The sequence below is a fragment of the Notolepis coatsorum genome (genome assembly GCF_963971535.1).
Source record: "Notolepis coatsorum genome assembly, chromosome: 20".
NCBI lineage: Eukaryota > Metazoa > Chordata > Actinopteri > Aulopiformes > Paralepididae > Notolepis > Notolepis coatsorum.
Window position 1 is genome coordinate 16,837,572 of NC_140184.1, and position 27,970 is coordinate 16,865,541.

Here is a 27,970-nt window from a genome sequence, read left to right on the forward strand (position 1 = left end):
TGTTAGATGGGCACCGAACATCACATGACGTGATGTCTTTTTCATGAACGATGCTGGGTTATAGGCTGCTTACTTGTCTCTCCAGTGGTGGTAGCCTTGGAGACCAGCTATGTCCTCCACTGCTGTCAGTATGTGGTCAAAGGCCTGTGGACAGAGAGGTCAGATTACACAATATTTATTCGATTTCACACACTTTGTTTGACGTGTTACATAATTATTAATCAGTGTAGATCTCCCCTGGGAAGGTGACTTAGTCAAAGGTCAACTGAGCAAGTGTGTAATCTAGACGTTCTAGTTCCAAGCATAGTCGATATGCACTATATGCTATTCCTACCTGGGTTAAATCATTCCATAGTCCCATTGGAAATACAGAGAGAACAGAGGAGGGTATGAGAGTGTATGCCCAGCCAGTACGGAACGTTTGTTTTTTATTTAACCTTTATTTTACCAGGTCACTTGAGATCAATGATCTCTTTTTCGAGCAAGACCTGGCCAATTTTGCCTGATTCATGTGCAGTGGTAGACTAAAGCTTTTAAAAAGTACGATATTATTATAAAAAAAGATATACAGTATATATATTTAAATTGTACCTTTATTTAACCAGGCAGGTCAATTAAGAACAAATTCGTATTCACAATGACGGCCTGGTGAGAGGACAAGAGGGCCTCTTGAAGGGTAACAGGGAAAAGGGGACATACTGTACATCACAGAGGTAAGGGTAGGTAATTAAAACACACACCAAACAAACAACCAAATAGAATTACAAGGTATGCAAGACATAAAGCAGAACAGACAATTTACATGTCAGTTAAAAGGCTTGTCCCTGAGGGGATCAATTTGTCCATTTTCAAAGTCTTTTGCATCTCGTTCCTATACTGCTGAGAGCAGCACACTGGAAGGAGGATTGGCCAAAGGAAGTGTTAACACAGGGAACATCTAGCGAGATCCAGATCCAAGATACAAGATCCAGTAATATGACACTAATTTATCAAATATTTATCATATATCAACACATAGCAATCGTTGTGTTGCACAAGGAAACCATAATCTCATACGGTGGTGTGACAGCAACCACCTCCAACTCATCACCAGCAAGACCAAGGAGCTGGTGGTGGACTTGAGGCGAATCAAGAGGAGGCCCCCCCCCACTCCCATCACCATACGAGGGGAGGAGGTGGAGGTGGTGGAGACGTACAAGTTCCTGGAAGTACACTTGAACAGTAGACTGGACCGGTCTGACAACACCAAGGCCCTTTACAGGAAGGGACTGAGCAGACTGTTCTTCCTGAGGATAAGGCTGAGCCCGAATGTTCAAACGTTCGTTCGTTACGTTAACATTTGAATTCTAAATCAAAATTTGAATTTTTAATTTTTTATTATTTCTTTTCTTTTCTTTTTTTTCTTTTTTTTGTGCGTCTTCATTCTGTTTAAACCAATGGGGTTTTTCTTCACAGTTGCAGCTAAAGATTAGGCTACAACACTAATATTATAGTATTAAAAAAAATTGCTAAGTTATATTCATTAAAGAAAGTTGATTTAATAAAAAAAGAGACTCATTTAATCAGATTAATCACTTTATTTTGAGGATATTTATATACATTTTTTTCTTTTGAAATAAATAATTTTTAATAAAAAAAAAAAATTATTAAAAGGTTCGAACTTTCGTTCAAAAAACCCTGATGAAGTTCGAATCCCAAAAACAGGCTTCAGGGACAGCCTTAGAGAGACTCAGGTCTTTCAACGTGAGACTGTATCAGCCTTTACCTATCCAAGCACGGTCAGATCTATGATCACACAGGACCAGGCTCCTGATGTCAAAATATATTTGAAATAGTACAGCTATGGTTTGAAATACTTGAACTACGTCATGTGTACTATTTAGCTTTCCATTAGTGGAAGCGTCCCTTTCAGAACGAGCTAAATCGAGTTATGTCTGCCTGCCTTTCTGTCTCTGTGGCTTAACCCTTTCACTACCACACTACCGAAGGTTAACCTTTCACTATCACACTACCGAAGGTTAACCTTTCACTGTAGTGAAAGGGTTAACATTCTGTAGTGTGGTAGTGAAAGGGTTAACCATGTGTATTGTGGCAGTGAAAGGGTTAATGCATTTTAAAGGGGAACATCACGCAGAGTAAGAATCCAAATGTGTCATTTCCACAGCCCAGGAAAGTTCAATCAATATTAGTGATCATGAGCTACTCTCTAATATGGCCAGAAACCAGATAATAGAATAGAATAGAATAGAATAGAATAGAATAGAATAGAATAGAATAGAATAGAATAGAATAGAATAGAATAGAAATACTTTATTCATCCTGAGGGAAATTTGGCAAGAAAGTCTGGAGCAGCTCCATAGAAACAGAAGATGTTCTGGATGCTCTCAGTGTCACCTTTACCATCTTACCCAATATTGGAATAATAGGAATAACATGTATACATTCTTAAATTGGGTATAGTACCCCTTTAATGCCTTGTGAAAGACTGTGAGCCGAGCTAAAATTGGCTGTGTGTGTGTGTGTGTGTGTGTGTGTGTGTGTGTGTGTGTGTGTGTGTGTGTGTGTGTGTGTGTGTGTGTGTGTGTGTGTGTTGATTAATTTTGCTCTGACCCAGTACAGGCAGCATCCCAGGAAGAGGATGCAGAAAACTGTCCTGTTATTACTTACTTACACACACACACACACACACACACACACACACACACACACACACACACACACACACACACACACACACACACACACACACACACACACACACACACACACACACACACACACACACACACACACACACACACACACACACACACACACACACACACACACACACACACACACGCACACGCACCCACAAACTGGGGCTATGACACAATCCACTCTACGTCTACGCAGTGTCTATTTTTACTGAATATTCTTCATCCAAAGAGAGTAAAACTTTTTTGTAAAACACGTGTTGCAGCCACCGAAACAAAAACCTAAATTTCTGCTTCCACCAGTGACTTCTCCTCCTCTATTCCTCCTGGACAACATCCATCCATTCTGCTGGTACAGTGTCTCCCTCTGCTCCCCCCGCTGTATGCATAATGTTGCTCTACATTGTAGAGTCTACATCAGGGGTGTCAAACTCATTTTCACAGAGGGCCACATCAGCATTATGGTTGCCCTCAAAGGGCCAAAGACCGTATAAATGTTAATGTAATGTAAAATAAATGTAGCTACACATTTACATATTGTTAAACATGGTGTTTCTGTATTTATTACTTATTCAAGTTATACATATTGCATATTCATTTGCATAAATGTAAAAATATATGTTAGCTTATGTTATTTTAACAAATAATTTTAGTTTATCAGAACCCCATATTACTCCACCAATCAATGATCAAACCATTCAAGTAAATAACAAAGAAGAATATCATCAAATACAAGCTATGACATTAAGTTCGTTCAAAACCTTTTTGTCACAGTCAAGAGGGGCAGAACTAACAACTGTGAGCTGCAAAGAACACGTGGGACAGATGTAGCAGATGTTACAAAAACAAATGGCTGCACACAACCTTGCAGAGGCCATACATCCAACTAATGGAAGATAGTTTAATTAACTTTAATTAACAGATTGCAGAATGGGTACAGTACAGTACAGCTCAATACACACAATTGTTAAGGGGATGCAGACCAGAGAAAGACTTTCGACTTGTTTACATCAGGGTCCCCCATTTTCAATTCGTAATGAAATTGCTATTATGTGTCTGCATGAACACACAACTGTAACTGTACTCAAAAATAACAAAATAAGGGTTGTCTCAGTTCACAACTATAATATTGATCAAGTTTTGGGTGGGACTTGTTTGCGTCCCTACAGCTTCTTATTCAATTGAGCGAGATGCTCGGTTATGTCACACAGCCAGTTTGCATCTGACAGTTCAGACAATATTTCTTCAACCCTTTGTTACCTATTCCGCCTGGATCTTTTTTGTATTTTGGGCTGTAAAATTGTCAAAGAATGTCTGAGGAGTAAGTGCTTTTGGCTTTTTTCCTTTGTTACCTCAGATGTTCAACAAACATGTATGTGTAAGAATGTGTAATAACTAAGGCTGTCAAAGTTAAAGCTTTATTAACGCATTAACCCACAATTATTTTAACACTGCTATTTTTTAACCCAATATTAATGTAAATTTTTTTTTTTTTTTTTTTCTGAGCTCTTGGGGGGCCACATCAAATGACGTGGCGGGCCGGATTTGGCCCGCAGGCCGTGAGTTTGACACCTATGGTCTACATGGTACCGTTATAATCAGGGGTGTAAAGTACTTGAGTAATTGTACTTTGTTACAATACTTAACCCATTCTCTGCCACCACTTTGATCATCCTAAACCATCCTCTGCCAGCGCTATTTGTCTATGGAGATGTTCACCTTCTTTGCAGGGCTATAACTTTTTAAATTGTATTGCTAAATTGACATTACTATGGCCCATTCAACATCAATTATCTATCGTTCAGGATGTAGGAACGTTTTACTTTTTCATTCACACATTCATACTAAAATACCGTCTAGAGTATAAATATGTTTTTATCGTTTTCTGCAGTATTTCATAGAACGTGAGATATAGGCATAAATGCATATATTAGATTATCAAATGCAGTTTGATACCGATCCATGCTATATTAGGTTTATCTTTTTTTATTGGAAGAATTAGTACATATTTATACATTTCAGTTATCCAAATTATACAACTTCCATTTCCTTCCCCATTCCTATCCCCTAATCCCACCCCATCCCACCCAGTGAGGGCGACGACAAACATACATGTAAAAATAAAAAATAAAATAAAAATAAAAAATAAAGACATTTAAATAATTAAACATAAGTACAGATGTGGCAGACAAAGCTACGCAAAAAGAAATGTAGTAAAATTAAAAGAAAACAAAAGAGAAAAAAAAAAAAAAAAAAAAAAATATATATATATATATATATATATATATATATATATATATATATATATATATATATATATATATATATATATATATAAATAGGAAAGACTGTAATAATAATATATAGTATAAGTAATACTCTCCATTTTAGTAGCGTGATTTCCAGATGGTAAAACAAATAAAATGGAAAGTAAATTTAACACCTTTAGCAGACCACCACAATGCCATCTCCCCAGCCATACGTGGGCTAGCAGTGTCAGGAAGGTAGATAGGGGGAGGAGGGGGGGCATGGGGTCCCAAGTTTGGAAGGAGTCATATGGGTTTTGAAATGAGATAGGAAGGGCTGCCATGTTTTGTGGAAGGTATCTGTGTGGCCTTGTGTTGTAAATCTGATTTTCTCTATATGTATAAGAGACATGACATCCCTCATCCAGTGTAAGTGTGAAGGGGGAGTGGCTGCCTTCCAGTTGAATAGGATGAGGCGTCTGGCAATGAGTGAGGCAAAGGCCATGGCATTGGATTGCCCAATAGATATTGCAGCGTTCTCCGGTGTCAGACCAAATAATGCAATAAGAGGGCATGGGTCAATATTCATAAAAAATATGTCTGAATAAGATTTAAAAATGGAAGTCCAGAAAGGGGCCAGTACTGGACAATGCCAAAACATATGAATAAGTGAGCCAGGGGCTTGGTGGCACCGGTCGCATGTGGGATCCATGCCAGGATTTATCTTCGCAAGTCTAGTCTTTGACCAATATAGACGGTGGAGGAGCTTGAACTGTATCAGTGAATGGCGGGCACATATTGAAGAAGAGTGTATTCGGGCAAGAGCATTTTCCCATTCTTTGTCTGTAAATTGATGATTTAGATCGGACTCCCAGTTTTGTCTTATAGCCAATACTGAGGAGGGTAGGGATAGGGATATGATGTTATATAGTTTAGATATTGAGCCTTTGATTACAACCTTCACCTCCAAGATGCGGTCGATCACAGTTTTTGGAGGTGTATGGGGGAACTGGACAAATTTGCTCTTAACAAAATCACATATCTGTAGGGGGACATGCTATATTAAAAATTTCAACTGTACATGGTCCTAAACGTCATGACTGATCATCTGCGGGTGAATGGAGGGGGGGGGGGGGTCGTTTATAATTCAATGGCCGACGTTAAATGATTTATGTAGTATGGGTGATATATTGATCAGAGCAGTTGTATCGTAAATGATAAAGAAAAACGCTGAAACTCACCCCAGTCTCCTCATAGCGTTGGGCGATGAGAGTGGAGCAAACAGATCCCAATTATGTGATGTTGATCGATGCAATCCATTTCCGGTTTGTATATTACTAATACACGTCCAAATCATGTTGATTATTGAGTTATGGCGAAGATCCATAGCCACGTGTCTGTATTGAGCCCCGGGACGATAAACGAGTGGCCGGACGAAAATAGGGGACGGACCAAGCTACAAAGGGGACTTCCGGTTTGGCAACTCGCCGATCGGCCACCAGGTGGCGGTATTGAAGCGTTGCAGAGTTGTGATGGCTCACCGTGGGTGAAATATGAATACCATGACGAAAATATTAAATATTGATCTCAAACACGCCTTACGGCGTGATTGGCAGACAACGCATGGCGGAGAAACCTGCCTTAACACGTGATTGACAAAGAATGGGTTAAGTACTGTTTTTGGGGATTTGTACTTTACTCTTTACTATTATTAGGTTTGTATACTTGTACTTTTACTCAATTACATTTCAGAGAAGAAAAAACATACTTTTTACTCCTTACATTTCAAATACAGACCTACAAAGTACAAAGTACAAATCTTGCAGGTCCAACCATCACGATGGAATGAGTTTGAGAGTAGTGACCCCTGGTCTATCCCTTGCAATAAAAAAAAGTTTTAACTTTTACATTTTAGTACTTAAGTACATTTAAAAGTAGAAACGTTTTTTACTTTTACTCAAGTGTGTTTTTAACCAGATACTCTTGACTTTTACTTGAGTACGATTTTGAGACGGTACCCATACTTTCACTTACGTATAATTTCTGGGTACTTTTGACACCCCTGGTTATAATGTACCTCCTAATGTACATCCATGTACAGGATTGTACCGGCAGGCAGATGTGGATATATATACAGTATATATATATGGTATGGTAAATACAGCATTATTGTACATGCTATCATGCGGAGTTGTGTAGGTAAAATGGGTATGCAGTTTATTTTTAGTCGAGGCCTGCAGACTCTAGACTGATTAAGTGTCAGTGATATCTGTGGGGATAGACGACCAGTGTCTAAGGTGCCCTTATCTCTCACACATCCCATGATATGCCTGGATCCTGCCCAGAGGCTAGGAAGATACTGTAAACTGCTGTGCTGTCAGTGACAGTGATATATATTATATCGGTCATAACAAACGCACTGTAAATCTGTAGCAGACAGCGTGTAGGGTTAGCACCTGAAGGTGAAATAGATGGGACATTGAACAATATGGATAAGAGATTGTAAATGACTATTGTGCTGCGTCGTTCAGATAGTGGGGATTCTAAATGACTATTGTGCTGCGTCGTTCAGATAGAGGGGATTCTAAATTACTATTGTGCCGGACTGGAAACAAACAGACTCACCCTCTCATGGATCTCCTCGTTGATGGTCGGCTTCCTGTTGGTGGCGCGGGGTACTTTCAGCCACTTCACCAGAGGCTTGATGGTCAGACCCTGAGAGAGAGAGAGGAGAGGAGAGAGAGAGAGAGAGATAGAGAAATATATATATATATAATTCCAATCAATACAAAGCAATTAGTCAGTTGTATTGCTTTTTTTTATAGGGTGCAATACCCTCCCCAGCTACAAAAGAGGAAACAAATTGTAATAATGAAAGAAAATAGTGGCATGAAAAGAGAGGCATTTCATTGGCGACCCAATGCATGCGTGTGTGTGTGTGTTCCTATGTGTCGCCCATCTTACATGTGTTTGTTGCTGCATGAAAAATAAAGACTTAAGTAAGCACAGATCTTCCCTGGTCCTCCTCTTTCTGACAGGTTCCAGATCACTACATGGTCACCAGGTTCAAGAACCAAACTCCATGCTCTCTAGTTATAATGTTTCTGCCCTCTTTCTGTATATTTTCTCACATTATTTTACAAAGTACAAATCTCGCAGGTCCAACCATTTTAATTAGTATATTTGTTTCTCTGGCCGTTCTGTATATTTTCTCACATTATTTTCTGCAATGGCATATGCTTCTTGGCTTCTTGCATTGTTTTGTTTTTGGTGCCATTTCTCAGCGTATCCTTCTCCATATGTAGTGTTTTTCTCTTCTTCATTTGGAAACACGAGATTGATGGGGAGTGTTGGCTCCCTTCCAACAAGAAGGAAGAAATGTGAGAATCCTGTTGCTTCGTGCACAGTGGAGTTATATGCATGGGTAACTTTGTTGCGATAGTCCTTCCAGTTAAACCTCTGGGTTTCTTCCAGCTTGCAGAGCATGCTGGTACGGCGTTGTTCTCGAGTTCTGTGTATACCACTGTAGCTCTGCAGTTTGTGAAACAACTCATTCACAAACTCCCTCCATTGATCATGATGAATTTTAGATCCAAATCATAAAATGAAGTCATCGAAGATCTTGCGTGCAACTGTCTTCCCAGACCTATTTGGTCTTTGTGAAGTGGTCTACTGTATTTCATACCGCCTCTGCTCTTCTTCAAGTGCACATAATCAATTGATATGGCCTCAAATGGACGGACTTTTGTGACATAATGATCGATCACGTCCCTCATCTTAGGCCAAAATAATCTCTCTCTGGCTAAGGAAACCATCCTGTCTGCCCCCAAGTGGCCCATCTCCTCACCAAGCTGTATATTACTGGCGTGGGGCTTGCCAGTACAAGTCGATTCCTGGATGTAGTTTTCACTGTTCCGTTCTCTGATATTTCAGCAAACACCCCCGAATCACAGTTAATGAGAATAACAGAGAGGTTCTCATTCTAGAAGTTGGCTGTACGTTTGACTACAGTCTAGAAGAAGCCTTTACAACCAAAATGTTGAAGTATCAACTGTTAGAGCATACCATATCACAACTGGGCTACAACTGTAAACTTTTAGTCTTCATATTTGGAAGTCTGGGTCATGTTCATAAGTTGGGTGTTAGAGGCCTTCAGATGGCCGGTCTTCCCAAGGGAAGAGCCAAACAGTTAGCAAGATATTGCTCAGTGTCAGCTGTTAGGATCTATGGGTAACAGTACTGTATATTTGCATATCATATATGTCACAAATGTAACAGTACTATATACCTGTATGTCATGTATGTCCCCTATGCCATAAATGTCATGTATGTTGTGTATGTCATAAATGTCACTATGAATTGAAAATGGGGGACCCTGATGTAAACAAGACGAAAGTCTTTCTCTGGTCTGCATCCCCTTAACAATTCTGTGTATTGAGCCGTACTGTATTGTACCCATTCTGCAATCTGTTAAATAAAGTTTTCATTCATTCATTCAGCTATTATTGGCAGCCGCGCAATTTGGAGAAGACGCTGCTGCCAATCTGTACCCATGAGCTGTGTGTTGATTGTCAGGTTCATCATCCTATGTGTGTAACTTTGGTTGCCATTTGCCAATTTGGGCACGAATGTAACAGAATAACCCACAATGCCCACGTGCACTGATAATATTTGTCTCCTACATTGTATTTATGTGGACATAAATTAAGATTCTATATGTGTGTGCGTGTGTGTGTGTGTGTGTGTGTGTGTGTGTGTGTGTGTGTGCGTGTGTGCAGTGGCGTAGCTGTCGATTCTGGGCCCCATGGAAGAATGTATTTCTAGGCCCCCAGTGAATGCGAGCGCGTAAGAGCGCGAGCAATTTTCTTTTGCCATTTATTAATTGATGAAAACGCATAATATGGTTTTTACCTATACATTCGGATCAGCAGTTCAGCACCTGCACTGTTGGTGGGTGAGCCTAGTAAAGGATGTCGCATTGCGTTCATCTTCAATGAATGGACCAATGCAATAGTCTACCAAAGCCCCCCCCTCTCTCTCTATATATCTCACTCACACACACACACACACACGTGACACGCACACACACACACACTTCAGAAACAAACATAGTATCAATTAGAGCATCAATAAATACACCCGAGTGATGTCTAGTAAAAAAAAAAAAAAAAAAGGGTTTTGGGCCCCCCCCAGTGCTGGGCCCTTGGAATCGTCCTAAGCTACCCCCCCCCCCCCCAGCTACGCCCCTGCGTGTGTGTGTGTGTGTGCGTGTGTGTGTGCGTGCGTGCGACGTGCGTGCGTGTGTGTGCAGGGGCGGAGCTTCCTACAGGCGATATAGGCGGTTGCCTATAAGATTCTATGTGTGTGTGCGCCAAAATATTAAAAAAAAAAAATTATAAAACAACGTTTTATTTACATTTTTTAATAAAAAAAAAATGTTTGCTTGCACCAGTTTTGGCGCCCCCCCCCCCTCTATATCTGCAACCATTATTTTTACATTAAAAAAAATTCTAACATAAGGGAAAATTAGCCAAAAATCTAAAACGGTCGGTCGGTCTGAGCCTCAGCTTTAGGTGTTCACAGTCAGAACATGCTAGAGCGCTGTGCATTGATGGGTATCGGTCAAGTATTTATAGAATTGAGCGTCGAGGGCGGCTGGGTGGCGCAGCGGACATTGCGCTCGTCACCAACGCAAGATACACCGGGTTCAAATCCGGCTGTCGGCGTTGCCTCCGGCTTGGGCCGGCCGTCATACTAACTCAATCGGCAGAGTTAGCGGGTGGGTAGTCAATGGGTGGTAATCTGGACGTTGTAAACAGTGACTCCTACAGGTTGGTTGGGGCGCCTGCACAGCAGAGACAGGAAAATGGCGGGGGCAGTGTGAGCCTCCTACACGTTACTCCTCGCCAAAATGAGAGTCCGCGCTGGCAGGTGAAAAGATGTGACAGGCTGCCTCCACATGTATCGGAGGGGACATGTGACAGGCTTCTATCCTCCCTACAATCGGCCAGTGGGGGGCACATGCGAGCAACGTTCAAGACAGGGGAGGGGAGAATTGGCATGGCTAAATTGGGATGGGAGAAAAATAGAAAAATTAGGAGAAAAAGTGGATAAAAAAAAAGAATTGAGCGTTGAGGAAAGAAAGACTAATGTTAGAGAACTATGAAGAGACAAAAGCCATCCGGGTCGCAGTATAAAAAGAGAAGAAAAGAAGAAGAAGAGAAACGTGCCAAGGTAAAAGGTATGCAATTTTTTACAACTTCCAAAACCTGCCACACCAAAAGCTGATAAAGCAAGCAGAGGCACTTGTACACACCTTAAACCATGGAGGGAAATCGGATTTGGATGAGAAGGAGCTGGCTCAGGAGTTGGAAAATGTACCTGACTTGCCATCAAAGAGCATGACAACTCTTGAGTTGTTGAAATTCATACACACCAAGCAGCTCACAGAAATATATCCCAACTTGTGTATTGCTCTGCGGATCAGTGCAACGCTACCAGTAGCTTCAGCCGAGAGGAGTTTTTCCAAATTAAAACTCTTGAAAACATACCTGAGGTCAACCATGGCTCAAGAACGCCTCAGTGGTCTGGCTGTAATCAGTATTAACCAGGGGTGTAAAGTACTTGAGTAATTGTACTTCGTTACAATACTTAAGTACTGTTTTGGGGGATTTGTACTTTACTCGAGTATTATTAGGTTTGTATACTTTGTACTTTTACTCCATTACATTTCAGAGAAAAAAAACATACTTTTTACTCCTTACATTTAAAATGCAGACCTACAAAGTACAAATCTCACAGGTCCAACCATTTTAATTCGTATATTTTAATTGTTTATCTGGTCGAACTAACATTAACGTTATTAATCCTGCGACCGCAGGTAAACAGCCAATCAAATCCCCATCAATGGATAATGAACCCGCCCATACCAATGCTGATTGGTCCTTGTGCAACACTAGAAAGCGGGGATCTTTGATTGAACACCTGCTATCAGAAGAATAGACAGTCAGATCCGCATTATGCTGTGGTTAATATTGTGATATTATTCAGGGTACTCCAGTATTCTGTCTTTAATATTGTGATATTATTCAGGGTACTCCAGTATTCTGTCTTTAATATTGTGATATTATTCAGGATAATCCAGTATGCCGTGGTTAATATTGTGATATTATTCAGGATACACCATTCTGTTTTTAATATTGTGATATTATTCATGCTGTGATGTGAATGCCGTCCATGTTAGTTTACCTTCAATGGAGAAGTGCATTAAATAATAATAAATAAAGTGTCCTCTGTTCTTTCATTTCAGCATTGTCTATCGCAGAACACATTCCATTGTGGGCAGAGTGTATGCTTGGTTTCATTCCAGCCTTGCCTAAACACCAGCTGATGATTTCACTAATTGGCTCACCTCTTCAACTAACTCACCTGGTGCAATTGTTGTTGTGAAGCGGGTTAGCAGGTAGCTGTGTTGTGCAGTACGAGAGAGTATTAACCTGTAAAACCCATATTGAGCTGGAATTAAACCACCATATACGAATACAACCTCTCCTCATTCTTCCTGACATTACTGCATGCCTGATCGCTACGATACGTTCATTACCAACGATTGGACAAGTATTGTTATGCAGCTGCTGAGAGAGAATGTTTTTTTCACGGAAGACGCAAACTGTTTTGTTCTCGACCATAATTTTCTTTGGACAATAAACCTTACAAACTACATCAGCTGCAGCCTGGACATTAAACTCTGTCAACATCCACAACTTCTTTTGTTACCCGGGTATAAAAACACTAGTAGGTGCATCGTGGCGCATTGTTCATTCATTAGTTAATGACAAACGGCCACTATAGCTTCTCAAACTAACGTTATTTATTTAAATTGTTCCCGTTAATAATAATGAACATAAGTAGCATGGTAATAATAGGTAGGTTATTGATCAATGAATGTATTGAATGATACATTAATGGTGTACAAATGATACACCAGTAGAACTTCTGTACTACTTCTACTGTAGAAGTCATGTTATTTCCTCATTGTCCTGCTGTGTCGCCTCAAAAAATAGGATCGAGGCGATTTTTAGCGAGGCGACAGAAATAGCTGCGCGACCGTCGCTTCAGAATCTCCTGCCGTGTGGGTTCTCTCATTCATAACAATGAAGGCGATACAATTCTGTCTGTCGGCTCGCTAAAAAAATCGGTCGCCTGGCTAAAATCGCTCGCCGTGTGGGGACCCCTTAAATGGAAACGCTACAGGCTAACCTTGAAGTGTGATGATAGGGAGTGGAATGTAAATAGTTCTTTAGTGAATTTATCATTTTTATTTATTTGTTTGTTTATTTAGCATATTATATTTTGATTATATATGTGTAACATATTTTACAATACATAATTTTCTTTTAAAGCAAATGTGCACGTTCTTTTATTGTTTGTTATTGTTATTATTATTATTGTGTGTTAGCTAAGTTGTTTATTTGTTTTAATTCTTTAGTGTGCACCTTACATTTATTCTTAGCTCTTGTTCTTGCTTGTAAAAAATAAAGGTGCAGTACTTTACTGTATAACTGTTAACCCTTTCACTGCCACACGACAGAGGGTTAACCCTTTACTATCACACAACTGACGGTCGTATTGTCGCAGTGAAAAGGGTTAACCGTTTGGTAGCGCGGCAGCGAAAGGGTTAAGATGTTTTGATTTTGGGGGGGGGGGGGGGGCGCAGTGGTGAAGCTCGCCTAGGGTGCCAAATGTGCTAGGTCCGCCCCTGTGTGCGTTTGTGCGTGTGTGTGTGTGTGCGTGTGTGTGCCCATTGCTGCAGCTCACTGTGAAATGTGTCGTTCAGTATTTATGAGCCAGTGAACAGGGTGATGCTGGCTTTTGTTCACCACCAGATGGCGTTTCAACAGCTGGCAGGATCACATCAATCGCCTTTACGTGGTACAGAAAATAGCACCTCATGTTTAGTTAATAATATCCACATCTAATCTAGTTGAAATATGAGTGTACAGCAGCTAGCAGATGTTCAGTCAGATTATTATACAATGGAGAGGTATAGGGAGGAAGGGAGGCATGGAGGGAGGGAGGGAGGGAAGAGTCGAGCGAGGGAGGGAGGTAGAGGAGGAGGATAGGAGTGAGTGGGGGAGGCAGGAGAGGAGCGAGGAAGGGAGAAGAGGAGAGAAAGAGCGATGAAGGGAGGAGAGGAGGGAGGGAGAGAGGTAGGAGAGGAGCGAGGGAGGGAGGGAGAGAGGAGAGGAGGGAGAGAGGGGGGGAGGAGAGGAGGGAGGGATAAGAGGGAGGGAGGTGGGGAGGGATGAGAGTGTGTACAACCCACTTCTTTTTTTCTAAAGGTTGACAAAAGCAGCATATTCAAGCAATAATTAATGGGTACTGAACAGAAAAACGCTAGATAATGCTCACAGAACATGTATTTGTATTACACATGTGATGTTTTCCAGTGTGTGCTCTCCTTCAATGTGGGGATTGGGAGATTGGAGGGGGGGGGGGGGGGGGGGGGGGCGTTTGATGTCTGATGTTTCAGTCCCAGTGCTTTTAACAAACTGTACCGCAAACAATTACCACGACCATCGTTGTATGGCATTAGAGTATCTTGTATCTTGTTCAGACACAAGTTACATACGCTGGAAACGTCACACGTGATGGTGATACAAAAATCAATGTTGCTGGGACCGGCATCTCAGGATGACTGAGCACCGTGCGCTGCTTCACACACTGTTCCACACAGACACACCCAACAACGAGTCTCCTACTGCCTGGTGGACGCAGAGGAGATTCAATGCCTTGCTCTAGGGTAGGGAGGTGGACTTGAACCACCGGCATTTTGTTCACAAGCTCGCCTCACTAACCACTGGACTACTGTTGCCCCCAAGGCACGATGAACAGAACACGGCTGTGCTTCTGGATGTTTGTCACAGATGATGTGGATGACCAGCTGCTAGATTAACCCCAGATCGGGGTCTCTATTAACGCCAGCAGTAGCCTTTCTCCCCCTCCCCCGTAAATCTCTTTTATCATTTATCACAGTGAGATGCCGTGTGACTATATGGGGACATTGTTTACATGCATGCTGCCTCCTCCACACTCCACTGTCCCAGGCTGAACAGCAGCGAGGTCAGGTCTCCCTCTGCTTAAATAAAGGTTACATAACATAATGCTGTTTTTCTTTGAAAGTGTCCCACGGCTTCGACTGCCAGAGAGCAGCTGTATCCTACAGCACTGTAAATGTCACAGCCCACTCTGCAGTTATCCACTATCACACGCACGCACGCACGCACGCACACGCGCACACACACACACACACACACACACACACACACAGTACACATACACACAGCAGCAGCATATGACACAAGAAGACAGTGTTACAGCCACAGCCAGGGCTTTTCTCTCCCCTGTGTGTGTCAGCAGGTTCCCAGGCCCATACATGGTTATTTCTGTCCCCACCTCACAACCACTATCTACCTGGGTGCGGCCTACACACATCATCAAGGAGCCAGGATAAAGAGGCCTGCACTCCTGTCACTCCTTGTCCGAGTGTTGTTTTCACCTCCCGTGGTATAGGACTCAGCGTTCATGAAATCATGTCTTCTTGTGCCCAGTGACTTTTTGCTCCATGATACTAACTCTTGTTCTCTGATGTCCAGGATCTCACCTCTCCGGACTACACCTCAACCACGGACCCTCACCAGCCTGAACCATCATGGACCTCACACACACACACACACACACACACACACACCCGCCCAGTCTGTCACTCCTCCACTCCTTCCCCCTTGTCTCTGAGCTCCTCTCACCGCCTTGGACCTTGCTTCCCATACTCTCATTAAATATTCTAAACCGCTCTATTCTCCTGTGCCTGTGTTCCACTCCTGGGTTCTAGAACAGACACCTAACCCTAACAGACAGGAGGCAAGGGACTTTTTATCCCTTCCCAAACACACGCACACAAACAGGCAGACAGAAAAACACACACGCACACACAGACATACACAGACATACACACAGACATACACACAGACATACACACAGGCACACACACACACACACACACACACACACACACACACACACACACACACACACACACACACACACACACACACACACACACACACACACACACACACACACACACACACACACACACACACACTATTAGGCAGATGCAGAAGAGAGAAGGGGGGAGGGAGAGAGAACTATGGAGGAGCTGCACGACAGGGTAACAGCGCCCCCTGGCCTCACATGGAGGAGCTGCACGACAGGGTAACAGCGCCCCCTGGCCTCACATGGAGGAGCTGCACGACAGGGTAACAGCGCCCCCTGGCCTCACATGGAGGAGCTGCACGACAGGGTAACAGCGCCCCCTGGCCTCGCATGGAGGAGCTGCACGACAGGGTAACAGCGCCCCCTGGCCTCACATGGAGGAGCTGCACGACAGGGTAACAGCGCCCCCTGGCCTCACATGGAGGAGCTGCACGACAGAGTAACAGCGCCCCCTGGCCTCGCATGGAGGAGCTGCACGACAGGGTAACAGCGCCCCCTGGCCTCGCATGGAGGAGCTGCACGACAGGGTAACAGCGCCCCCTGGCCTCGCATGGAGGAGCTGCACGACAGGGTAACAGCGCCCCCTGGCCTCGCATGGAGGAGCTGCACGACAGGGTAACAGCGCCCCCTGGCCTCACATGGAGGAGCTGCACGACAGGGTAACAGCGCCCCCTGGCCTCGCATGGAGGAGCTGCACGACAGGGTAACAGCGCCCCCTGGCCTCACATGGAGGAGCTGCACGACAGGGTAACAGCGCCCCCATGGCCTCGCATGGAGGAGTTGCACGACAGGGTAACAGCGCCCCCTGGCCTCACATGGAGGAGCTGCACGACAGGGTAACAGCGCCCCCTGGCCTCGCATGGAGGAGCTGCACGACAGGGTAACAGCGCCCCCTGGCCTCGCATGGAGGAGCTGCACGACAGGGCAGGGAGAGCCTGTGTTTCATCAGGTTGAGTAAACCTGGAAGAACTATTGGAAACCAAGCATTTAAAAGCAAAAGAGGGTCGATACCAATCAGCTCAAGAGATCGACAGAAATGCATGACTTCTAGTATTTCTTTGTTGTGAAAACAAAACAAACCACTGCCTAAGGGAAACATAAAATAGAGGTATACAATGTATTGTCACTGTACATGGGGTATTTATTCATCATTTGTAATGCTTTTCAGTCAAAAGTCACAATGTTTCATTTGCAATGTTTATGTAATACATTCCAAGGAATATTTGATAGAAACTTTGAACGGATCCTCTTACAGCCGTCTTTGGGCTTCTGCCTGAAATGGGAACATCCAGGGAGATTCTGAACTGTAGTGGCTTCTCCTCCTCACTCCTGAACTGTAGTGGCTTCTCCTCCTCACTCCTGAACTGTAGTGGCTTCTCCTCCTCACTCCTGAACTGTAGTGGCTTCTCCTCCTCACTCCTGAACTGTAGTGTCTTCTCCTCACTCCTGAACTGTAGTGGCTTCTCCTCACTCCTGAACTGTAGTGGCTTCTCCTCCTCACTCCTGAACTGTAGTGGCTTCTCCTCCTCACTCCTGAACTGTAGTGGCTTCTGCTCCTCACTCCTGAACTGTAGTGGCTTCTCCTCCTCACCCCTGAACTGTAGTGGCTTCTCCTCCTCACTCCTGAACTGTAGTGGCTTCTCCTCACTCCTGAACTGTAGTGGCTTCTCCTCCTCACTCCTGAACTGTAGTGGCTTCTCCTCACTCCTGAACTGTAGTGGCTTCTCCTCCTCACTCTTGAACTGTAGTGACTTCTCCTCCTCACTCCTGAACTGTAGTGGCGTCTCCTCCTCTCTCCTGAACTGTAGTGGCTTCTCCTCCTCACTCCTGAACTGTAGTGGCTTCTCCTCACTCCTGAACTGTAGTGGCTTCTCCTCCTCACTCCTTAACTGTAGTGGCTTCTCCTCCTCACTCCTGAACTGTAGTGGCTTCTCCTCCTCTCTCCTGAACTGTAGTGGCTTCTCCTCCTCACTCCTTAACTGTAGTGGCTTCTCCTCCTCTCTCCTGAACTGTAGTGGCTTCTCCTCCTCACTCCTTAACTGTAGTGGCTTCTCCTCCTCACTCCTGAACTGTAGTGGCTTCTCCTCACTCCTGAACTGTAGTGGCTTCTCCTCCTCACTCCTGAACTGTAGTGGCTTCTCCTCCTCACTGCTGAACTGTAGTGGCTTCTCCTCCTCACTCCTGAACTGTAGTGGCTTCTCCTCCTCACTCCTGAACTGTAGTGGCTTCTCCTCACTCCTGAACTGTAGTGGCTTCTCCTCCTCACTCCTGAACTGTAGTGGCTTCTCCTCACTCCTGAACTGTAGTGGCTTCTCCTCCTCACTCCTGAACTGTAGTGGCTTCTCCTCACTCCTGAACTGTAGTGGCTTCTCCTCCTCACTCCTGAACTGTAGTGGCTTCTCCTCCTCACTGCTGAACTGTAGTGTCTCCTCCTCACTCCTGAACTGTAGTGGCTTCTCCTCCTCACTCCTGAACTGTAGTGGCTTCTCCTCCTCACTCCTGAACTGTAGTGGCTTCTCCTCCTCACTCCTGAACTGTAGTGGCTTCTCCTCACTCCTGAACTGTAGTGGCTTCTCCTCCTCACTCCTGAACTATAGTGGCTTCTCCTCCTCACTCCTGAACTGTAGTGGCTTCTCCTCCTCACTGCTGAACTGTAGTGGCTTCTCCTCACTCCTGAACCGTAGTGGCTTCTCCTCCTCACTCCTGAACTGTAGTGGCTTCTCCTCCTCACTCCTGAACTGTAGTGGCTTCTCCTCCTCACTCCTGAACTGTAGTGGCTTCTCCTCACCCCTGAACTGTAGTGGCTTCTCCTCCTCACTCCTGAACTGTAGTGGCTTCTCCTCACTCCTGAACTGTAGTGGCTTCTCCTCCTCACTCCTGAACTGTAGTGGCTTCTCCTCCTCACTCCTGAACTGTAGTGGCTTCTCCTCACTCCTGAACTGTAGTGGCTTCTCCTCACTCCTGAACTGTAGTGGCTTCTCCTCCTCACTCCTGAACTGTAGTGGCTTCTCCTCCTCACTCCTGAACTGCAGTGGCTTCTCCTCCTCACTCTTGAACTGTAGTGGCTTCTCCTCCTCACTCCTGAACTGTAGTGGCTTCTCCTCCTCACTCCTGAACTGTAGCGTCTTCTCCTCCTCACTCCTGAACTGTAGTGGCTTCTCCTCCTCACTCTTGAACTGTAGTGGCTTCTCCTCCTCACTGCTGAACTGTAGTGGCTTCTCCTCCTCACTCCTGAACTGTAGTGGCTTCTCCTCCTCTCTCCTGAACTGTAGTGGCTTCTCCTCCTCACTCTTGAACTGTAGTGGCTTCTCCTCACTCCTGAACTGTAGTGGCTTCTCCTCCTCACTCCTGAACTGTAGTGGCTTCTCCTCCTCTCTCCTGAACTGTAGTGGCTTCTCATCACTCCTGAACTGTAGTGGCTTCTCCTCCTCACTCCTGAACTGTAGTGGCTTCTCCTCACTCCTGAACTGTAGTGGCTTCTCCTCCTCACTCCTGAACTGTAGTGGCTTCTCCTCCTCACTCCTGAACTGTAGTGGCTTCTCCTCACTCCTGAACTGTGGTGGCTTCTCCTCCTCACTCCTGAACTGTAGTGGCTTCTCCTCACTCCTGAACTGTAGTGGCTTCTCCTCCTCACTCCTGAACTGTAGTGGCTTCTCCTCCTCACTCCTGAACTGTAGTGGCTTCTCCTCACTCCTGAACTGTAGTGGCTTCTCCTCCTCACTCCTGAACTGTAGTGGCTTCTCCTCCTCACTCCTGAACTGTAGTGGCTTCTCCTCACTCCTGAACTATAGTGGCTTCTCCTCCTCACTCCTGAACTGTAGTGGCTTCTCCTCCTCACTCCTGAACTGTAGTGGCTTCTCCTCCTCACTCTTGAACTGTAGTGGCTTCTCCTCACCCCTGAACTGTAGTGGCTTCTCCTCCTCACTCCTGAACTGTAGTGGCTTCTCCTCCTCACTCTTGAACTGTAGTGACTTCTCCTCCTCACTCCTGAACTGTAGTGGCTTCTCCTCCTCACTCCTGAACTGTAGTGGCTTCTCCTCCTCACTCCTGAACTGTAGTGGCTTCTCCTCACTCTTAGCTAGACGTTTAATATTGCTGTTTGTTTGTTTGCTTGTTAGTTTTTTATTTGTTTGTTTGTGCTATAATATTGTTTATTTATTTTGTGTTCAATGTTGTTTTCCCTTCATGTTTTGGGGATGTGGGTGTCCTGGGATGGGGGGGGGGGGGGGCGTGAATATTAAAGGCAACCAACTGATTGGCCACGACCCCACGCCGCTAGCCCGCCCCCTTTTGCCGCGAGCGCAAGCGGCAGGAACCTTCAAGTTCCCTGGTGCAAAATAAATCTGGTAGTTGGTTTATGACGTTAATTAATAATAAACACTGTTAGGACTCTTAATAATAAACACTGTTAGGACTATCTGACTCTTAATAATAAACACTGTTAGGACTATCTGACTCTTACTAATAAACACTGTTAGGACTATAAACACTGTGCAGACTATCTGACTCTTAATAATAAACACTGTTAGGACTATCTCGATTCACACGTCACTACGGTCTCTTAATAATAAACACTGTTAGGACTATCTCGATTCACACGTCACTACTGTAACTAGAAACTCTGGGTGTCACTGTACATCAGTGTGGAACTGTACGCTGTAACGTTATATGTTATTTCGCCCGTGGAGGCTGCTGAAGCGCCAGCGGGGCGATGCGGTGGTTTGTCCCCGGCTTCCGTGCGCCGCCGCCGGCTTGACACAGCAGCGGCCGTGCTCCGTTGTAGAAGCCCTTCAATGACAGAGCTCTCATATTTTGTGAATGCATAAACTATATCTTAAATTATGGCTATGTGTCTAATATGGCTGTATCAATGACTTTACGACAGCCATATTAGACACATAGCCATAATTTAAGATATAGTTTATGCATTCGCAAATATGAGAGCTCTGTCATTGAAGTGGGTGGTGGCAGCGTTACTAACAGCGTTCACCCTGATGTAAAGTAGCGATTTTTATTGTTTTGTCATGACAAACCAATTACATAATCCCAACATATGTGTAAAGAAACAACATATTCCAGTTAATGGTATATTTTTTTAATGATTCATTACAGTATAAATTAGGTTAACTGGAGCTGCGTATTGCTGGCTCTCATATTTGCGAATACAATAGCGTTCACCCTGATGTAAACTCTGCAACTCTCAACTCTCTGCCACGCGGCAGGGCGGTCACGTCGCGCGGCAGCGCGGTCACGTGGCCGTGTGGCCAATCAGAGAAACGCTGAACACAAGTTGGTTGCCTTTAATATTCACGCGGGTGGGAGGGGTGTGAGGAGGATATTGGGTGGGGAGGGCGGTTCAGCTGAGGGCGGTTGAGCTGAGGGCAGGAGTATTGTGGGTATATATATTTGTATTAGCGAGGAATTTGATTTGTTACAAAAATGTATTTGTATTATAAAACATGTACATTGAAAAACTTCAATAAATAAATGTATACAAAAAAATATATATGTTTATGGTCAAAAAGTAGATGTTTCATTTATCCGTTTATCATATTTTACTAACAAAAAGTTGGGGCTTGCATAATATGTATGTATTTTTTATGAACTGAGAATACAAATGTTGTGTCCAACAACATGTCATGTCACACTCTGCAACAGTGTGTACAACTCAAAATGTGCTTAACCCTTTCACTAGCACACTACAGAAGGTTAACCCCTTCACTACCACACTACAGACGGTAACCCTTTGTCGTGTGGCAGTGAAAGGGTTAAATGGTGACTGAGAGCAATAGTTTGAGCAACATCTCACCTGTATGTACAGTTAAGCCATACCTGAAACATGACGGTGAAGAAGACCACGACGATGGTGGTGGCTACGAAGTAGTCCTTGGCCTTCACATGCTCACTGTCCAGCAGCACCACCAGGGCGAACGCCACCGCCCCCCGCAGGCCACCGTACGACATCACCACCTGGTCGATCTTGTCCAACGGGACCAGTCGGAACCAGTTCAGCACCCAGGTCTGGCCAATCACACCTTGAGCAGCACGGACCAGGGGGGGGGGGGCGGTGTCATGAGTTAGAATCAAAATGATTTGCTAGCACAAACAACCCTAGCACATTGATCCCTATAGAAGAGCTATAACCTTTGACCAAATTTCCCTCGGGATGAATAAAGTATTTCTATTCTATTCTAAGCGATAGGCAAAGACAGCTGATACTGACAGCTGGGTTTAAGGTTTGTATTTAATACAGATGGCCTGAACATAATTTTTTGACAGTCAAATAACAAGCAATGTACAGTATAAGGAGCTGCAGATAGAATGCATAGAATATAATGAATGGCGTGGTAGTAAATGGTAAATAAATGGTAAATGGCGCATTTATATAGCGTTTTTGATCCAAATCGCTTTACAATTTGTTCCTCCCATTCACTCACACATTCACACACCGACGGTGGAGGCAACAATGCAAGGAGCCAACCTGCTCATCGAGAGCAGTTAAGGTTTAAGTGTCTTGCTTCGAGGAGGAGTGGGAATCTAACCGGGAACTTTCTGATTACCAGACGTCTGCTCTACCTCCGGAGCCACTGTCGCCCCCATAGTGGTAGTGAACATTTATATGTGATTTGTCTGTCTGTTTGTCTTGTGAGTGAAATAGAGTAATAGTTTGTTCAGGGCGACAGTGGGTCAGGATGTAGAGCGGGTCGTCTGGTAATCTGAAGGTTCCCGGTTCGATTCCGGCTCCTCCCGGCCAGTGTGTGTCGATGTGTGAGCAAGACACTTAACCCCTAACTGCTCCCAATCTGAATGGATGAGTTCATATTACATTGAGTCCACATTGAGCAGCCTTATGGCCTGGGGATAGAAGCTTCTTTTGAGTCTATCTGTGCTGGCCATTGACTTACTTTAAGAGTAAAAGTAAGAATGAGGCAGACAGACAAAGAGAGAGAGAGAGACACACACACACAGACAAACAGAAGGTGTACGGATATGACAGACAGAGAACAAGAGAGGGACATACAGACAGATGGATCGACCCATAACGAGAGAGACACAAAAAACAGACAAGCAGACAAACAGACAAAGAATGAGAGACAGACAGACAGACAGACAGACAGACAGACAGACAGACAGACAGACAGAGAGAGAGAGAGAGAGAGAGAGAGAGAGAGAGAGAGAGAGACAGACACCCACCCAGGGCTCTGAAGAATAAGATGAAGATAAGCGTGCAGGAGACGAGGCCGGTGTCCCAGGCCCACTTGGACTTGTCCACGGCCGATATCCCCAGGAAGATGAAGATGATGGTCTCAGCGACGCTGGCCAGTGTCTTCATGGTGTACTTCACCGTGGTCCGAGACTTCTGCGATATGTTGGCCTCCACGTACTTGTTGGCGCCAATACCGCAGAATGTCATTCTGGTATAGTGAGAGAAGAGAAGGACTTCTTGAAAGATGTTGGGATATAGGAATGATGGATGAATGTATTGATCTGTAGAGTTTATGTTGAACGGTTACGTCTCACACGGTCTCACCAAACCTCATGTGAGGGTCCAAGATGTAACACTGAACGTCACAGGAAGTCCTTCATTCCAACAGCCATCAAACTATAACGCCTCACTGAGCAGTATTCATTCTTGCATATCTTCCTGGACATCTACATTGTAAATTTGTACTACATTTTACATTTGTACATTTTACTGTGTATTACTGTATATTTTTGGCTGTATATCTTAGAATGTATATACATATTTTATAATGTATATATTTGACTGTATTTTATCCACAGCGATCTGTGGTGCTGGATTTCCCTCGGGATCAATAAAGTACTTATATTCTATCTATTCTATTCTATTCACACATCTGTGTACTACGAGTGTCAAGTCACTGTCCCCAATTATGAAACAAATACATTTCACATCTTAGTGTGTGACAGTGTAACATCTCCCAAGATCCCGACCGCGAGGTACTGAACACCTGCTGTGATGTAAGACGCTGTCGTGTCATGTGACGGCAGCGGTCAATCCAGTCAAATCCCTCGCCGATTCGCTGTATTTCGGCGAATAGCAAAGGCGATTCTGATCCAGATGAATAGAGACAGACTTGATTTGCACCGTCTCATTGGATTACATTTATTAGGGGAGGGAGACAGCTTAACAAAGATGTCTCCAGCTGGAATGTATTCAGTCGTCCTCCCCTGTAACTTGCAACTCGTACATCTGGTTCAGCTCACGTCTAGAACAACCAACACCAAGTCATCCTGCTCCCATTCAACTGCTGCACAGACACACAACTCATGACACATTGTAACAATGCTATAATCGAGTAACAATACAAACTCTTTGTCTACGACCAAAAGCCCAATGGGATATGAGTCATCGCAACCCTTTTGTCCACAACTGTGTATCTGAACACTGATAATCATGTTATTGCCATGCAGCCCAGCACCGGATAATCATATTTATTGACATCTGTGTGTGTGTTTGTGTTTGTGTATGTACAGTACACAACGTAGCCATTAAGCCTCGCTTGAGCAGCGATCTGATTAGCTAGATGTGTGTGTGTGTATGTGTTTGAGAGAGAGAGAGAGAGAGAGAGAGAGAGAGAGAGAGAGAGAGAGAGAGAGCGAGAGAGAGAGAGAGAGAGAGAGAGAGAGAGAGAGAGAGAGGGAGAGAGAGAGAGAGAGAGAGAGAGAGAGAGAGAGAGAGAGAGAGAGAGAGAGGGGGAGTTTACTAAAGTGCCTGTCCTGTCATTGTTCTTGCTGCTTATTCATTTGTAGGCTACTTTATATTTAGACTGCTTATTCTTAGGATAATTACAGAGTTCAGTTGACCTCACTACTCCTTATTTTTGTCCATGTGTGTTTTCACGATGCCGATGCATTTGCCGTGAGTCACTCCAGTCCTGCACTTATTGTGAATGAACACAATGGTCCTCATTCTCGAACGGACATACCTAAAAGTTACCAAGGAATTCCTTCGTAACTCGATTTACATACTTATTTGGCATTCTCGAACGGCTTCGTATTGTAAATTCGTTGTAGGATTTATGTAGGATTTACAAACTTGAAAAGGGCAGTAGTAAGTCGGACAGACCAGTGTGTGCCCGTGTTTTCAACAGCTTTCTCTGGGACAAGTCATTGGGGATTGCCGATACTACAGACATCCGTGGAATTAAATAATTATGATGATAATAAATATGACAATATTTGTATCATTAACAACAATTACGTTTTGCATTTATAGTCCTGACTCAATGAGGCATCGTGAGCATTACACACAGGCGTGCAGTCGTGCACACACGCGGTTACACGGCGTGTTATTAGTAGGTCACTCAGGGCAGAAGTGCGCGCAATGATAAGTACCCGGCCGTTGTAGAAAGCTACCCGGCCGGCGGCCGGCACTTCTCACCTAGACTTTGCATAATAATAGGAACCTACGAGAAGGTGGGGGGGCTGCTTGATCTCCATTGTTATGCATAATAATTATCTGTTCTGTGCGCAACTGAGGGAACATGTATGCGCGTGCGCGGGAGCGGGAGCGCGCGTGCACGTGTCGTGTAACCAGTTCCCATATTACGACTGCACCACTGATTACACACACACACTGCAAACTAAATAAATAAGAACTAAACCGATCGCTGCGGATATAGCTACTGTATAGTGGAATATACTGTATTAATATGCCATATACTGTCTTCTTCTCAATGATATTATTTATTGTTGGTTTGATTTATGCCTATTGCTATAGAACTAAATAAATGTGTGGAGAAACGGCTTAGTGAGGCAGCCTCAGCACACACACACACACACACACACACACACACTGTATACATGCAAAATGAATCGTTCCAGCAAAGTAGGCTTCTATTATTCTAATGACTTGTTTTATTAGGTATTATATTAGTAAGTCCTACTGTAGAAGATGACATATTAGCATGACATCTCATTTAGTAATGTCAATACAGTACTGAATGACTGCGCGATTGGCTCTTGACAAGCGTGCAGTCATTCAGTATTGACATTACTAAATGAGATGTCATGCTAATATGTCATGTTCTATGTGCAGTTTAAGAATGAATGACGTATTTCATTCATGGGAACCCAGCTGCGAAGATTTTGGCCACTTACGGAGACCGCTTCACGCGTTCAGGAATCTGGAGGAGGATTTTTGTAAATGAGTTGGTACAAAATGTTTACATATTTAAGATATTTACAAATATCTAAGTACAATGAAGCTAAGTACGCATCAGGCAAAGGAAGGCCTGCGAACTGACCTGATCTCAAACCCGCCCTCTTTTCTTGAAACAAAGTTTGCCAGAATGAAGCGATAGTTGTGATTGGGGGATCAAGAAAAGAGGGTGGGGTTTGAGATAGGTCAACTGGTGAAAAAAGCACTTCAATGCGCACAACGCAAGTCCAAAAATCTCCACAGTAGATTTCAGAGAGAATCCATCTAAAATAATCTATGGCACTGATCATTTGTTTTATAAAAATATTGTAATGCAAAAAGCAACTCATTGAGCGCCACACTCTAGTCTTTTCCCATCTTTACTCAATGGTGCCAGCATTATTGACCATTTTAGCGATGTTTGCAGACCCATCGTGTGTTCTGTATTATAGCTATGGAGACAATAGCTACTGCCAGGCATTGTTCATCATCCATCACTGACTAACCAGTTCATTTCTACATACTGTAGTTTGTGCACTATTACACGCTAAACATCGCCCCTTTCCAAAATAATCCAGTCTCTTTTTATAGATCGCAAGATATGATCCCATCGCCATCGCGATTACTTGTGTATATGTGTATACGGCAAATAGGTTTGAGGCAGGGCTCTACAGTGCGAGCATTTCACTCGCATTTGCCCCTTAATAGATTTGTGCGAACCAGACAAATCATTTAGGAGCACGGTGTGCGAGTAATGGTTTTGGGTAGTGGGCGTGTCAAAGCGTAATTGTCATTTCATATACACAGAGCAGTGCGGACCTTAAATTTTAGAAGCTACAGGTATGACATCTAACTATTCAGCCCTGCGTTTGACAGCTCTGTGACAACTTATCTCATGAGTCACGCTGTTTTTATGTGTAAGGAAAACTCTGCGAGCAATGGTCTACTCTAAACGCACCTTGTCGCGGTATCTCTCTCTCTCTCTCTCTCTCTCTCTCTCTCTCTCTCTCTCTCTCTCTCTCTCTCTCTCTCTCTCTCTCTCTCTCTCTCTCTCTCTCTCTCTCTCTCTCTCTCTCTCTTTCTCTTTCGCTGGCGGCGAAATCCAACTTTTCTCGGGTTTGGCGCAGAAAGGGTTACGAAAAGAATGCACTCAAACCCAGATTAGGGCTGGAACCCATTTGATTTCCCTTTTAAGCCTTCAGCCCCTTGCATCAAATGAACCATCAAATGACCTTTAAGCCTTCATCATTATTACAAAGGTCACTGTGAGGGAGTAGGGGGCGCTGCCACAAACTGAATAGAGACACCCTCGCCACAATTACAGGTATTATCATACACACATATTTGAAAGAGTTCTCACTGGGTGATTCTAGCCTCTTGGCAGAGATCATTATGAATCAAATTAAAAACATCTTTAAAACTCAGTAGTTTAATGTGTGTGAACTTCTTTCGTACGCAGTTTTCATTCCATTTGTTACCACCATCTGCAGCGTTTATGGATTGTATTGATGTGATGTGAGAAAAACAACATTGGGCTGCAATGGGGATTCCCTGATGAGGGGCTAGGGTGAGGGCAGAAGAAATGTGTGAATGGGATGTAACACTATGACAGCCAAATTTCCCTTGGGATGAATAAAGTATTTCTATTCTATTCTATTCTATTAAGTGTACTTACTTTGGTGACCACAAGGTGGCATTTCCCCATTGAGCAGTTCAGCTCTGCACAGAGCAATCAAACAAGACTTCTGTGCAGGGTGCACTAGCAATATGCCAAGTTTTTATTAATATGGTGACTTGACTATGGTATT

At 43.9% G+C, this 27,970-nt stretch overlaps 1 protein-coding gene across 1 annotated transcript in view; it reads right to left on the bottom strand.

Annotated features, from left to right (window-relative positions):
* slc9a5 (solute carrier family 9 member A5) overlaps positions 1–27,970 on the bottom strand; it is a 119,090-nt gene that overhangs the window by 26,078 nt on the left and 65,042 nt on the right. Inside the window, exons 6-9 of the mRNA XM_084337251.1 lie at positions 23,192–23,412; positions 21,830–22,032; positions 7,568–7,657; positions 74–144 (exon numbers count right to left, since the gene is read on the bottom strand). Of these exons, the coding sequence (XP_084193377.1) occupies positions 74–144; positions 7,568–7,657; positions 21,830–22,032; positions 23,192–23,412 (585 nt within the window). The remainder of the gene's footprint in view (positions 1–73; positions 145–7,567; positions 7,658–21,829; positions 22,033–23,191; positions 23,413–27,970) is intronic.